This window comes from Sycon ciliatum, unplaced genomic scaffold, assembly GCF_964019385.1.
Source record: "Sycon ciliatum unplaced genomic scaffold, ocSycCili1.1 SCAFFOLD_1231, whole genome shotgun sequence".
NCBI lineage: Eukaryota > Metazoa > Porifera > Calcarea > Leucosolenida > Sycettidae > Sycon > Sycon ciliatum.
Window position 1 is genome coordinate 17,986 of NW_027044846.1, and position 12,476 is coordinate 30,461.

Genomic DNA, 12,476 nt, shown 5'->3' on the forward strand with positions numbered 1-12,476 from the left:
GTAGCACTTTCAAGCCCTATTATTATTGTCGCACTAATGTAGTTAAATAACCGACGAGGAGACAAGTCGTAAATTAACAATGAATAAAACTAATTGTGCACTCACAACCATGTTTATAGTAAAGACAAAAGGACCAAGAAACTACAAGTTACGCTCCTTGGCTCTCCATCCGAGTCCATTCATAACCTTGTATAAAAAATTATTGAAATGAAAAATTTCATAACCGCAATCAAAATGACAAGCTGAATCGACATTTCTGTACACTTTATTCATGGAATGTAAAACTGTGGAGACAATGTGCAATGAAACGATGTAAATATGAAGAAATAGTGTAGAGAAAATAAGGATTCAAACAATTTTTCGTACAACACTCATCAGGAATCGTCTTTGTACTAAAGGACACTGAAAACAAAATTGAAATATTATATAAAATCTAAGTTAGAGAAATAACACTAAGAACTACAGCAGTGAAATTTACAAGTGTGATGATTAACAACGAAAGCGAGAGCAATCACGAATGCGTGTGCTAACAATAAACTTGCAACTGAAAAATGAAAAAAGAAAAGAGAGAAAGAAGGAAGGACAAAGTGACAACAAATAACAGCAGTATATTATACCTAGAACATTACGGGCCAAGCTTGGCCACACCAAACACGACACGTTTTACTGCACATTGTCTCCACAGTTTTACATTGCATGAATAAAGTGTACACAAATGTCGATTCAGCTCATCATTTTGATTGCGGTTATCAAATTATTGTCTCCTTGCCGTTTGTTCATGAAAATTTTCCAGAATGTTTTCTCGTTACTATTATCAGTGGAACATCGTCACATAGTAAGGATCACTAAAGCAACCGGTTATATTATACATGTAGCTAGAATAATAGAATATGATATGGAGCGTGAGAATGCAGCAGCTCGCTAGTAGGAAGCGACGAGCGGGTTCTGTGCCAGGGGGCGCCCTGGTCCCAAAAAATGGGGTATTATTGAAAAATGGGGTACTAATAGTACCCCATTTTTGCGATGAAAATTATTTTTGGCCCGGTTTTTTTGCGGATAAAAATATGTGCCAGGGGGTGCCCCTACCTCAAAAAAAGGGGGTATTATTGAAAATATGTATTGGGGTGTTATGCTCTACCCTAAACAATAAGGTAATATGGTGTCATGATTTGGAATTCTGCATGTATCATTAATTTTGATTTTTAGGGGTGGGTAATATGTCCAGCCCTACATCATAATATTGCATTCCGATGTCTAAAATATTACTATTTCAAATGTCAATGTTATCTCACTTTTTCCAATTTTATATTAATCAGAACTCATAGTTTTGCAGTATTTTGACTTGTAATTTCAATTTTTCGGATCATTTTCCGGCCTGGTAGGAAGAGAGAGAGAGAGAGAGAGAGAGATAGAGAGAAGATAGCACCCATTTTGTTCACCCAGGGGATGGCTCACGCCTGGTAGGAAGAGAGAGAGAGAGAGAGAGAGAGAGAGAGAAGATAGCACCCATTTTGTTCACCCAGGGGATGGCTCACGCCTGGTAGGAAGAGAGAGAGAGAGAGAGAGAGAGAGAGAGAGAGAGAGAGAGAGAGAGAGAGTCTAGCAATCAAAGATATCTTGAGAAGGTACTACCCAGGAGCGCTTCCTGGAAACTTCGATGATTGGAGCTGTGTTCGAACCCTGAATCGTCACAATTGGTTCATCCAGGTCATCATCGGCCTTGCGCTTCCGGCTTACTACATAATCACACGAGACTTCCGGCATCTTCTTAGGATATCCTTCATCGTCGATGTCGATCGTGCCGACACGCGCAACAACACGGGTTATCCTCGTCGACATCACTGAGAGGCGGACAGATTTCGTCGTCGCTTGTGAATCCCCGTCTTTTCGAAAGACCTTGCGATCGTTGAGATCCTTGATGACACGGATGAGTTCCTGAGCTTCGATCTGCTCTCCATTTGCAAACGTCTCTTCGACAATATCCAGAACACCTGCAGCCTTCATCACGTTGTACATCGATCTTCGCCCGTCGTCCCAGCAGCGGAGCAGTCTGCCCGTATCTCGCCATGATGATGATCCATAATCCTCTACACCATCAACAACGATCTTCGGTAGACGCTGGTGTTTCTCACCGCTCACGAGAACGCGCGTCGACACCCTGCACAGATACTGTGCAATCTCCATGGGAGTCAAGTCCGTCCGATCCGGGTGAAGAAGCATGGGTCTTAGCTCGTAAGCTGTACCCAGATCGGTGAGTAACCGAACGGTTAATTCATCTTTATTACTACAAGAAAATAAATAAAACTTCTCTACATACGGTTCGGAGGTTGACCAGGCCGACATCTTTGATCTGGTAGAGAGAGAAATTCTGGAGACGGTACTTGATCATCCAATGGACTCAAAAATGAATTGTGATCCAAAAATGAAATTATATCAGGTTTTATAGGTCCCGCCAAGTCCCGTCCCGCCGGGTCCCGCCTCCGGGAAGGTGACGACCTTGGAGAACACGGTGAACACGGTGCGCGCCAAAAACCAAAACGTTGCTCGCGACATGCCGTGTCTTTTTTGGTTCGGGTTTGGAATCTTTCCATTGACATAAGTCAATTAGTTTTCCATCTATGTCCGTAATCGAAAGGTCCATGAGGTGTAGAATTTTTCTAGCTTTCCTCTCGTATAATTCTTTTCGACATACAACAATTCTTTCTCGAACTTTTAGCTGCTGGAATACCGGATTCATCTTGACCTCAGATGCACAGATCATGCATCCATGCATTGACGTCACAGTACATCATTGCAGCACTGATTTCACTGTGAAGTGTGGAACATGGGTCAATGCGCGATAAAAGGATGAACGTGATTTCAGCGGGAAGTGCGCTAATTGGTCACATGTTTTCAGCGGGAAGTGCGGTAAGTGGTTAATTGTTTCCAGCGGGAGATGAGTGGATTGGTTAATTGAAAAACAACCAGTTATTCCGAATTCAACTATTACGAAAACCCTATAAAAATAGATCCTCGGTACCTTGTCAAGCCATTGTGTGGTTGTCCGCCACCACCCCTGCTCAGGATGGAACCCCTTCGGAAGAAACCTCGTCAGTCTTTTGATGTAGTGAGATCATCTGATCTGTTGCAATTCTTTAGTTATTGTCCTGATCAAGAGTTTGCAGATGTACTAAAGTTTTTCTCTCATGTTCTACCGTCGCTGGAGCTGCTTCTTGAAGAGAATATTGAGCAATGGGGTCAGTACAAGTGTTCTTTGGTAGTTCAGGTGGTGATGCAGAAGCTGAATCCTGCTACAGGACAAATGGTTTCCAACACATTCTTCTTCCGATCGAGTACAACGCTGGTGCTCAACACCATGGAGCTGAGGGATCTTCTCAGTAGGATGATTGCTCAGATCAACGCTCGTCTTGATGATTTCGTTCGTCATGGATCAGGTTGGGTAGTTGAACGGATTTCCTGTTTACACATCGAAATGTCACGCTACTGTGTACTTGGAGGAAGTTCGTACATCCCCTTGCCACCGGAGTTGAAGTCGAAGAAGGCCATTGTTAACGTGCAGAACACTGACAACAAGTGTTTACTGTAAGTATAGCAGTGGGGTTTCAGTGTGGTGATACGGTGTATGGATTGAACTGTATGCCGCCTGTCCATGTCTTATGTCATCCGTACTTTAGATGGTCAATACTGGCTGCTAAATTTTCGGCAGACAAGTCTCATCCATATCGTCAATCGTCGTACGCAGAACATGCGGATACTGTGGATGTGAGCGGCATCGAGTTTCCAGCAAAACTGGAAGACATACCAGTCATCGAAAGACTGAACGACGGTCTTTACATCAACGTCTTCGGATATGAAGAGAAAGTCATATATCCGTTAAGAATTTCTCAGCAACCGCAGACCGCCATCAATGTATTGCTCATCCAAGACGAACGCAATGACGTGGAGGTGCAGCACTGGGTGTGGATAAAGTCATTCAGTCGTCTTGTTGCTACTGGAGCACGTCGAGCACATTTTGTCTGCTTCAGATGTCTCTCAACACACGTCACGGAGAAGGGATTGAATAATCATATGATGTACTGCAGTGAACATCCTGAAGCTACGGTGGAGATGCCAAAGGCTGGTGATAGAGTGATGTTCAGGAATGTGAACAAGCAGCTTCAAGCCCCATTTGTAAGTAGAACACTTAATCAAGGTGAACACACTGTGGTCTGTTTTTTTTTTTTTTTTTTTTTTTTTTTTTTTTTTTTTTTTTTTCTTTTTCTTTTCTTTTCTTTCCTGCACATGTTTCTTGACTCTGATTGTTCACCTTTCTGCTGTTTTACTCGGTGTTGTCTCTGCAGCTATTCCTAATTCTCTATCTATCTTTTCCGCTGTTTTACTCGGTGTTGTCCCTGCTGCTATTCCTACTTCTCTCTCTCTCTCTCTCTCTCTCTCTCTCTCTCTCTCTCTCAAATGCAGGTGATCTATGCCGATTGTGAGGCCTTCATAGAACCTCTGTCCGCTGTCAAGAAAATCGGTCATTCGACATTCCAAAAGAACAAGCATGTAGCCTGTTCCTGTTCGTACATTGTAGTACGATCTGATGGCGTCGTCACGAACCGTTTCTTCTACCGTGGAGAAGATTCTATGTTCTGTTTTCTGCTGTCACTTGAGCAAGAGGAGGAGATTATCCGTGATGAGCTTCTAGCATGTAATGCTGGTCAAATGATCATTTCAGAAAGTCAACAACGTGAATTTGAAACGGTAGTCTCCTGTTGGATCTGTGGTGAAGCGTTGGGTAGCGATCGTGTACGTGACCACTGTCACATCACCGGTGCTTACCGTGGTGCAGCACACAACCATTGTAACCTGAACATGCGGATTGAGCCGTTCAAGATCAAGATTCCTGTGATCTTTCATAACTTGAAGGGATACGATTCTCATCACATCATATCTGCCATTGGGAGAACATCCACTGATGAGATTACGTATGTGAACGAGAAAGGACAAGAACGGGTACGTTACATATGCGTGGTGTGTGTGTGTGTGTGTGTGTGTGTGTGTGTGTGTGCGTGTGCGTGGATCATGATGTTTTTCTAAGAAGGAAGATCATTACTATGGTGGTACTCATATTCACGTTTATATGATTGATATTCATCTTTACAGCTGCACCTTAAAACTGTGTCTCCTCTTTTTCTTTCTTCTTCTCAGACCAAGCGTCTCGGTGCTATCAAAGTGGTTCCCATCAACAGTGAAAAATATGTCACATTCGGATGGAGACAGTTCCAGTTCATCGACAGCCTGGCATTCTTGAACACCTCCCTAGACCGGTTGGTTTCGGCTACACCACCAGATGCATTCGCCCTTCTATCCGCACGATTTCCAGACGAGGATGAACGCAAACTGTTGACACGAAAGGGTGTCTACCCGTATGAATATATGGGGTCGTACGACCAATTCGAAGAAACGCGTCTACCACCCAAGGATGCATTCCACTCAACGCTAACGAACATGGTGAGTAGTGTGACAGATATAGTAGATCTTTCTCTCTTTCTTTTTTCACCATCTTAATTCGAAGTACTAAAATAAGACAAAATGTGTTTGAACGCTTCCTGCAGCTTCATACTAAATAATTGATTGTGTGGGCGAACTACTAAAATAAGTTCGTTGATTTGTTTTTCTTTTTGGTGTACATTTTCTATTCCCTAGGGTATCAGTGATGAAGACTATGCCTATGCGCAAACAGTATGGACTGCGTTTGACTGTGAAGATCTAGGAGACTATCACGACCTCTACCTGGAGACTGATGTGCTGCTGTTGGCTGACGTTTTCGAAAACTTCAGAAGAACTGCTCACGCAACCTATGGATTGGATCCCGCTAATTACCTCACCTTACCGGGATTTGCCTGGGATTCGCTGCTGAAAATGACGAAGGTGTCCCTTCATCTCATTTCCGACATTGACATGTTCAACTTCATTGAGCATGGCAAAAGAGGTGGCATAAGCATGGTGTCCGCTAGACACGCCACCGCCAACAACAGATATCTATCGGAGTACAATCCAGACGAGCCGTCAAGCTTCATCCAATATTTAGATGCGAACAATCTATATGGATGGGCCATGTCTCAACCCTTGCCCGTGTCGGACTTCTGCTTTGAAGCAGTGACGGATGATCTTCTGGAGACGGTACTCGATCATCCAATGGACTCTTCGACGGGATACATGGTGGAGTGCGATTTAAGGATTCCAGATGGTGTGCATGACATGATGAATGACTATCCGTTGGCTCCTGAGAAGATGAAGGTGACACGAGATATGCTTTCTCCATATCAGACCCACATGGCAGAGAAACTAATGGTAAGTCATGGTCTATCTGGTGGATATGCTTGTATTAATCTTCTAAGGTTTGTGTATATCTATACTGTACTCTTGTAGGTGACCGGTTTGGAAGCGAAGAAACTGGTACCAAATCTACTGGTGAAAGAGCACTATGTTCTGCACTACAGAAACTTGCAGCAGTATGTGTCCTTGGGTGTGGAGATTACAGATGTGCATCGTGTGCTCTCCTTCACACAACACCCATGGATGAAGCCATACATCGACACTAATACTGACCTGAGAAAGCTATCAACTTCTGATTTCGAGAAAGACTTCTATAAGGTGGGTACTCCACATCATGTGTGTGTGTGTGTGTGTATTTAGCGATAGTGTGGGATCTAGTATGTACTGGAAGTGTGAATGACCTGAAGATAACAGTTTTCTTATTGTTGTTTTTCTTGGCTTTTTTTTTTTTTTTTTTGTATGCCTGTTTATCGTAGTTGATGAACAATGCTGTATATGGCAAGACCATGGAAAACGTTCGAAACAGAGTAAACATCAAGCTCATTCGTGAACAGGATGAAAAACCACGTCTCCAGAAAAGCATCAACAAACCTTCGTACATCCGCAGTGTAGCCTTTGAGAACGATCTGATAGCAATCGAGTTTGCCAAGACAAAGGTGACTCTCAATAAACCCATTTATGTGGGTACAGCCATCCTCGATCTGTCGAAGCACTTGATGTATTCCTTTTACTATGAAGTTCTCCTACCCCGCTATGGACAAAATGTACGTTTGCTCTACACTGATACTGATAGTCTGATCGTACATATTCAAACGGATGATCTGTACACCGATATGTCAAACAACATAACAGCCTATGACACATCCAACTATTCACCATCCCACCACCTGTACAGCACGGTCAACAAGAAGGTGGTAGGGAAGTTCAAGGACGAACTAGGTGGCAAACCCATCAAGGAGTTCATTGGTTTGCGGAGCAAGATGTACGCATACCGCTGTGAAGACAACGACGACAATGGCAAGCGTGCCAAAGGTGTGCAGAGAAGCGTGTTGAAAAACACCATAACCGTCGATGATTATCGAACATGTCTCGTCGAGGAGTCTCAGCTGAAGAGAACAATGAATGTTCTTCGAAGTCGACGACATTGCATTCACGGAGAGGAGCTACACAAGATTGCCCTCTGTGGATTCGACAGTAAGCGTTACATTCTGGAGGATGGTATCAACACCCTGGCATTCGGACACAAGGATATTCCAAAGCACTGAGGGATTTCCACAAATACTAGAGCATATGTCATATCTTCTCATGAAATACATTGTAAATACTATGCGATTCATAATATTCACCTTAATCCAAAGCATGAGCTACATTGTACATATGAAATGCTAATACTTTTTGAGATCATTCACATCCTTCTTTGTTAACCAGGTATGGAATTTTTCGTCTTGATAACCCTTCCATTTGACGAGCCGACTGTTCTTGTTGTATTTCAACACCTTATCGAATCTCAATCCTGTGTGTCTGGCATGTTGTAGCTCAGCTCCATAGAACTGTCCTTGAATGACTTCTCCCATCAGGTCTTGAACACGATAGGTGTGGGGTACAGTGGGTAGGACATCGTTTACCACGAACACTTCCTCTGTCCAGTTGGGCGTGTACCCTTTCTCGAAATGACGTTTAGCCACAGCCAAACGCACATCATCGCCCACTTTGAATTTAGCTGGTGATTGCTTCGAGTGTACGTCTGCATCTTTTGGTTTTCCATCAAGAGAAGCTTTCGTGGGACTCATGCCGATACTGCGATGTTTCGAGCTGTTGTACTTGGCCATAAGCTGAGGAAGGACGTCAAGATACTGTGTCGTAGCTTTCTCCGTGAAATGGCGCCACATTCTGCCTTTCAGTGTTCTATTGAAGCGTTCCACCACCACGGCTTTTCCTTCGTTGTGGGTGCTGTACATGATGATGTTGTGATCCTTGACCCATTGCTTCATTGTTGCATTGTAGAACTCCTTGCCTTCGTCTACCCATAGTTTTTGTGGTACCCTGTTCGATGTTTTCAGGATCAGGTCGAATGCATCCCTGACAGCAGAGCCAGTTTTGGTTTTCAGGGGTACTGCCCAGGCATAGCGACTGTACAGATCGATGACGGTCAGCAGGAATTTGTAGTTCTTGTTGCTTCGGGCAAACCGTTGCATATCCACTAGATCGGCACTCCAGATGTGATCCACAGACCTGCTCTTCACCTTGCGTCTTTTGAAATGCACTCGTCTGGGTTTGTGCAATTCGTTAGCCAGTTGCGTGTGGAATGGTGTGGACTGCGACTTCTTCTTCTGTCTTCCATCATGAAGTGCTTTTTGCACTTTCGTATCCCACAAGGCTCCACCACCTCGCAAGGCACCTAAACTGAGAACCAGTTGATCGTTTTCCAGCTTTTCATCCTCATCGAAGACTCTTCGGAAAATTCGAAGTGCTTCATCCAGACCATATTTGGAAAATAGCTTTCCCATCAATATGGCATACCATCCACATACTGCTGTGCTTCTGTCTTGAACGGCTTGGGTGTTGGTGATGATCTTACAGTCTGCATAGGCTTCTTTAAAGAAATCGCACAGTGCAGGTTCAGTGTAATCTTGCTCCATAGTGTATAGACTGCGTCCGAAACTGTCAAAAACCAGGATCACGTTTTGCTCGCGACACACGGTCAACCAATGATGTCCACCTTCCGGTGCATCGTACACCGGTAGAACGTTGTCGGTGTTGACGATACAAAAGTCTCCATTGTTCAAGGGTGGTAAGAGGTCGTAACTTGTACACCCCACGAACCCTCCAACACCATTCAATCTTCCTTTGATGTCGGCACTGCTGAGAGGGTAGTCCATTCTTGATCATAGCCTGAAAATTTTCGCGCGCGCGTGATCACATTGAACGTCCACTCAGGATATCCTTGATGATACGAGTGATCCTGCTTTTATCCTTCAGAACCTCTTGAATGAATGATGCATCGTCCACCATCACCTTTTGTGCTCTGATCATGAAATGCTCGGGATGGATCAATTTTGCTTCAGTTGTTCTACCATACGTAGAAGTCATATCGTTGAGATCTTGAAACTTGAGCTGCGATCCTGGTACAGCTAGCACTAGGGTGGCTAGTTCATGAATCTTTCGTTCTGATCGAAGGAATCCATCGACATGTTTGTGGATTCCCACCGCACCCGCTATGGTTGCAAACGGGTACCTGGACATGTAGATGCGATTCGTCTCGTTGACCAGAGTAGTGTAGTCGTTCATCGTCTGCGTCTTCAGGGCATCCGCAGCCGCTTCCACCCGACTCCTGAACCTCAGTCGATCTTCATCGTAGAGTTGCAGCAGTTGTGATCGGCTTGTGAAATAGTTGCTCTTCAAAAAGGTTACCGGTATATTTGTATGCCGGAGGAAACTGTCCAGGATTTGTAGGATCCATCGGTCAAATTCATGATCTTGTAGTAGATTGAAAGGCACCGATGTTAAAGGTGCCTTTCTCTTCTTCCTGACATCTGAAACGGAATCGCGAACTTGATCGGTAGTGGAATCATAGTTGAGTATGTTGGATGCAATCACATTTCTCACAGACGGGTAACTGATGTGATCGGGATTGTTTTTGAAGTGGGTGTCATATAGACGCTTTACTCGCGGATCAGCTTGCAGTTCCAACAGGGTGGAGGTGCTCAAACTGTGATCTGGCACTTGGGAAAGAACTTTCTTGACGCTTTTCAAGTAGGTATTGTAGTTATTACCTCCTTTTTGCCGCATGAGTGGTGGTATACCGAGAACTTCCCACGAATTTACTCTCTTCTTGAGGATGTGTTGAGGATGTTTCGACATAAACTGCAAGGTTTGCAACCTTTTACGCTTGGGTATCGAGAAGGATCCCTTTCTGGACCCCACCCTCTGTATACTGCTCGGTAGCCCATTTGAGAATTTCACCGTAAGATGCTCCATTCTTATTCATTATTGGAATTTTTTTTTCAATGTTTCGGCTAACTTTTCGGCTAACTTTTCGGCTAACTTTTCGGCTAACTTTTCGGCTAACTTTTCGGCTAACTTTTCGGCTAAACACGCACATCAACGAGGTTTTTATTCAAAAGTCACCTTTAATGCAGTGTCTTCGCAATACGTGTAGTACTGATTAGAAGAGCAATCAATGGTTAGGATAGGTCTGCGACACACCGCCAATAACTTCTCATACAATCTAAAGATAATGGATGACTTCGTGCACAGACCACCAAACAGAGTATTGAGATAACGCTTGATATTGCTTTTATCAGTGAAGCGAAATAGATACATAAAGTTTGCATTGATCTTCATGTCCTTAATGTTATCAAAGCTCTGAGAGAGAAAGAACACGTTCAACTTATGATGATGACTGTACATGGTGAAGAACTTGTAGAGACACTCTCTTTGGCTGCCGTGCTTCAAACCCATCACTCTGATGTCATCAATGATCACATAGGTGTTAGGCTGGAGATCCATGTCTTCGATACACTCGGGCATGGTGCTGTAATGCTTGAAGGATTTGAGGCTTGGGAGACGATACTGATCGGCCGGCGTGTTGGAGATGACAACTATACGCTCAGGTTGCACACGTTTCAGGAGCTTGATGAGAAAGTAGGATTTACCCATGTTGCTCTGTCCCAGAAACAATACGTTTTGACCCCAGGATTTCAGAGCAGGAATGATTTCCGTGAACCAATCCTTAGACTCGAACTGAAGACCAGGAATGTGCAGCCCGTGTCGAGCAGTGGCCGTGGTCGGAACATCGTCGTTCCTTACGGGACTAGTCTTTTTCTTCCTCCCGATTTCCTGTCCAAGGAGCGAGATAAAGTCCATGATCAGATGTTGTAGGATGGACCGATGTGAGCGGAACTCATAGAAGACGGTCCTGCACTGTTAATGTTCTGTCGAATTTTTTGAGCAAATGGAGTTTCAGGACGGGTTAGGGATCTACGAGGTGCAGACAGGAACGATGAAGCTTCGTCGAGGGCACGATGTCCTAGTTTTTTGAACAAGGCCCTTCCTTGTTTCTTTATTCCTCGTGCCCTGCGGCCTTTGGAGCGAACTTGACGAGCTGGTTTCTTGGTTTTTCGAGATCCTCGTTGACGAATCTTCTTCGGTGCATGCCGACGACGACGACTTTTAGTGCGCTTCATGGCACCTGCTGAGCTTCCCTTCCTTACTCCTCTGCCGAATATTTTATCCATTACGTTGTCACCCAGTGATGCCATGGTACCCATGGCCAAGGGAGCAGCCAGGTTCGTCAGGAGTGGTATGGCCTTGGCGGCTAATCCTGGTGGAATGGCTAGACCTCCTCGGTGCATGGCAGGGTTGTAAGCTGTTTTCATTTGCGCTTCCACAATGTCTCCGGACTCTCCTCTCCCCAAAAGCATGGGAAGAAGTGTCATTCCTGCCATGGCAGCCAGGGGTCCAAGTCCACCGCGTTGCATTGCATCTTGTTTTGTCGTGGGTTCCGCCATCTGCTTTTCCATCTCATCCGGTCCAGCACCGATTAGGTTTTTCCAGAAGCTCTTTTTCCAGAAGAATCCACCGTGTTGTCGACTCGATGTTTTCAAATCACCACCGTAGACACGATGTCTGGTCTCCAGGTCACCACCTTCCATGATGCCCTTTTACTACTAGGTCGGAATTAATTCATACAACTTCGGCTTTGATACCTTCATCTTTGCTCATGGTGTACAAGTACTTGTCCATGCAGAGAAGGTTGACTTTGATCGAGGTGCCATTTTCGCTAGGTCTCCTCACGGGGGCGTTTGTCACGTCGCTAAATTGATAGTCGATGGACAGATTTCCTCTCGATCTTGGATTGTCTGTGGTCCGATCCAGATTCAAGTTGATAGGCACCATAAAGTAGTGATTGCAGTAATCTGCAGCGGTGATGGGGATTTGCGTTCCATACGTCTTGCCGAAAAAGTCTTGAACCAGATTGTAGCCACGCAGGTAGGAGGATTTGTTGTAATCGTAGAAGTATTGCCCTTCAGTATTACGACTCACATCCCACTGGAATTTGAGCGGGTTGTCAAAGAGCGTCTGGTCGTTGACAGTGACACGAAGTTGACTGAGATTTGCATGAATCATGGCCAGTCTGTTCGAAGAATGCGATG

General features: G+C 44.5%; 1 protein-coding gene across 1 annotated transcript; it reads left to right on the forward strand.

Annotated features, from left to right (window-relative positions):
- Nucleotides 1-4,741: 4,741 nt before the first annotated feature.
- Nucleotides 4,742-7,591, forward strand: LOC135830652 (uncharacterized). Its single transcript, XM_065342882.1, has 5 exons — nt 4,742-4,995; nt 5,191-5,493; nt 5,689-6,336; nt 6,415-6,639; nt 6,798-7,591. The coding sequence occupies exons 1-5, from the start codon at nt 4,855-4,857 to the stop codon at nt 7,584-7,586; spliced, it is 2,106 nt and encodes a 701-aa protein (XP_065198954.1). The 5' UTR covers nt 4,742-4,854; the 3' UTR covers nt 7,587-7,591.
- The last annotated feature ends 4,885 nt before the right edge of the window (nt 7,592-12,476 follow it).

What these genes read in the sequence shown, in the direction of transcription:
- LOC135830652 (XM_065342882.1), top strand. Translation starts at nt 4,855, where the DNA reads ATGCGGATTGAGCCGTTCAAGATCAAGATTCCTGTGATCTTTCATAAC. An exon ending in ACGAGAAAGGACAAGAACGG is followed by an intron (nt 4,996 to 5,190) that starts GTACGTTACATA and finishes TCTTCTTCTCAG; the next exon opens with ACCAAGCGTCTCGGTGCTAT. An exon ending in ACATGGCAGAGAAACTAATG is followed by an intron (nt 6,337 to 6,414) that starts GTAAGTCATGGT and finishes GTACTCTTGTAG; the next exon opens with GTGACCGGTTTGGAAGCGAA.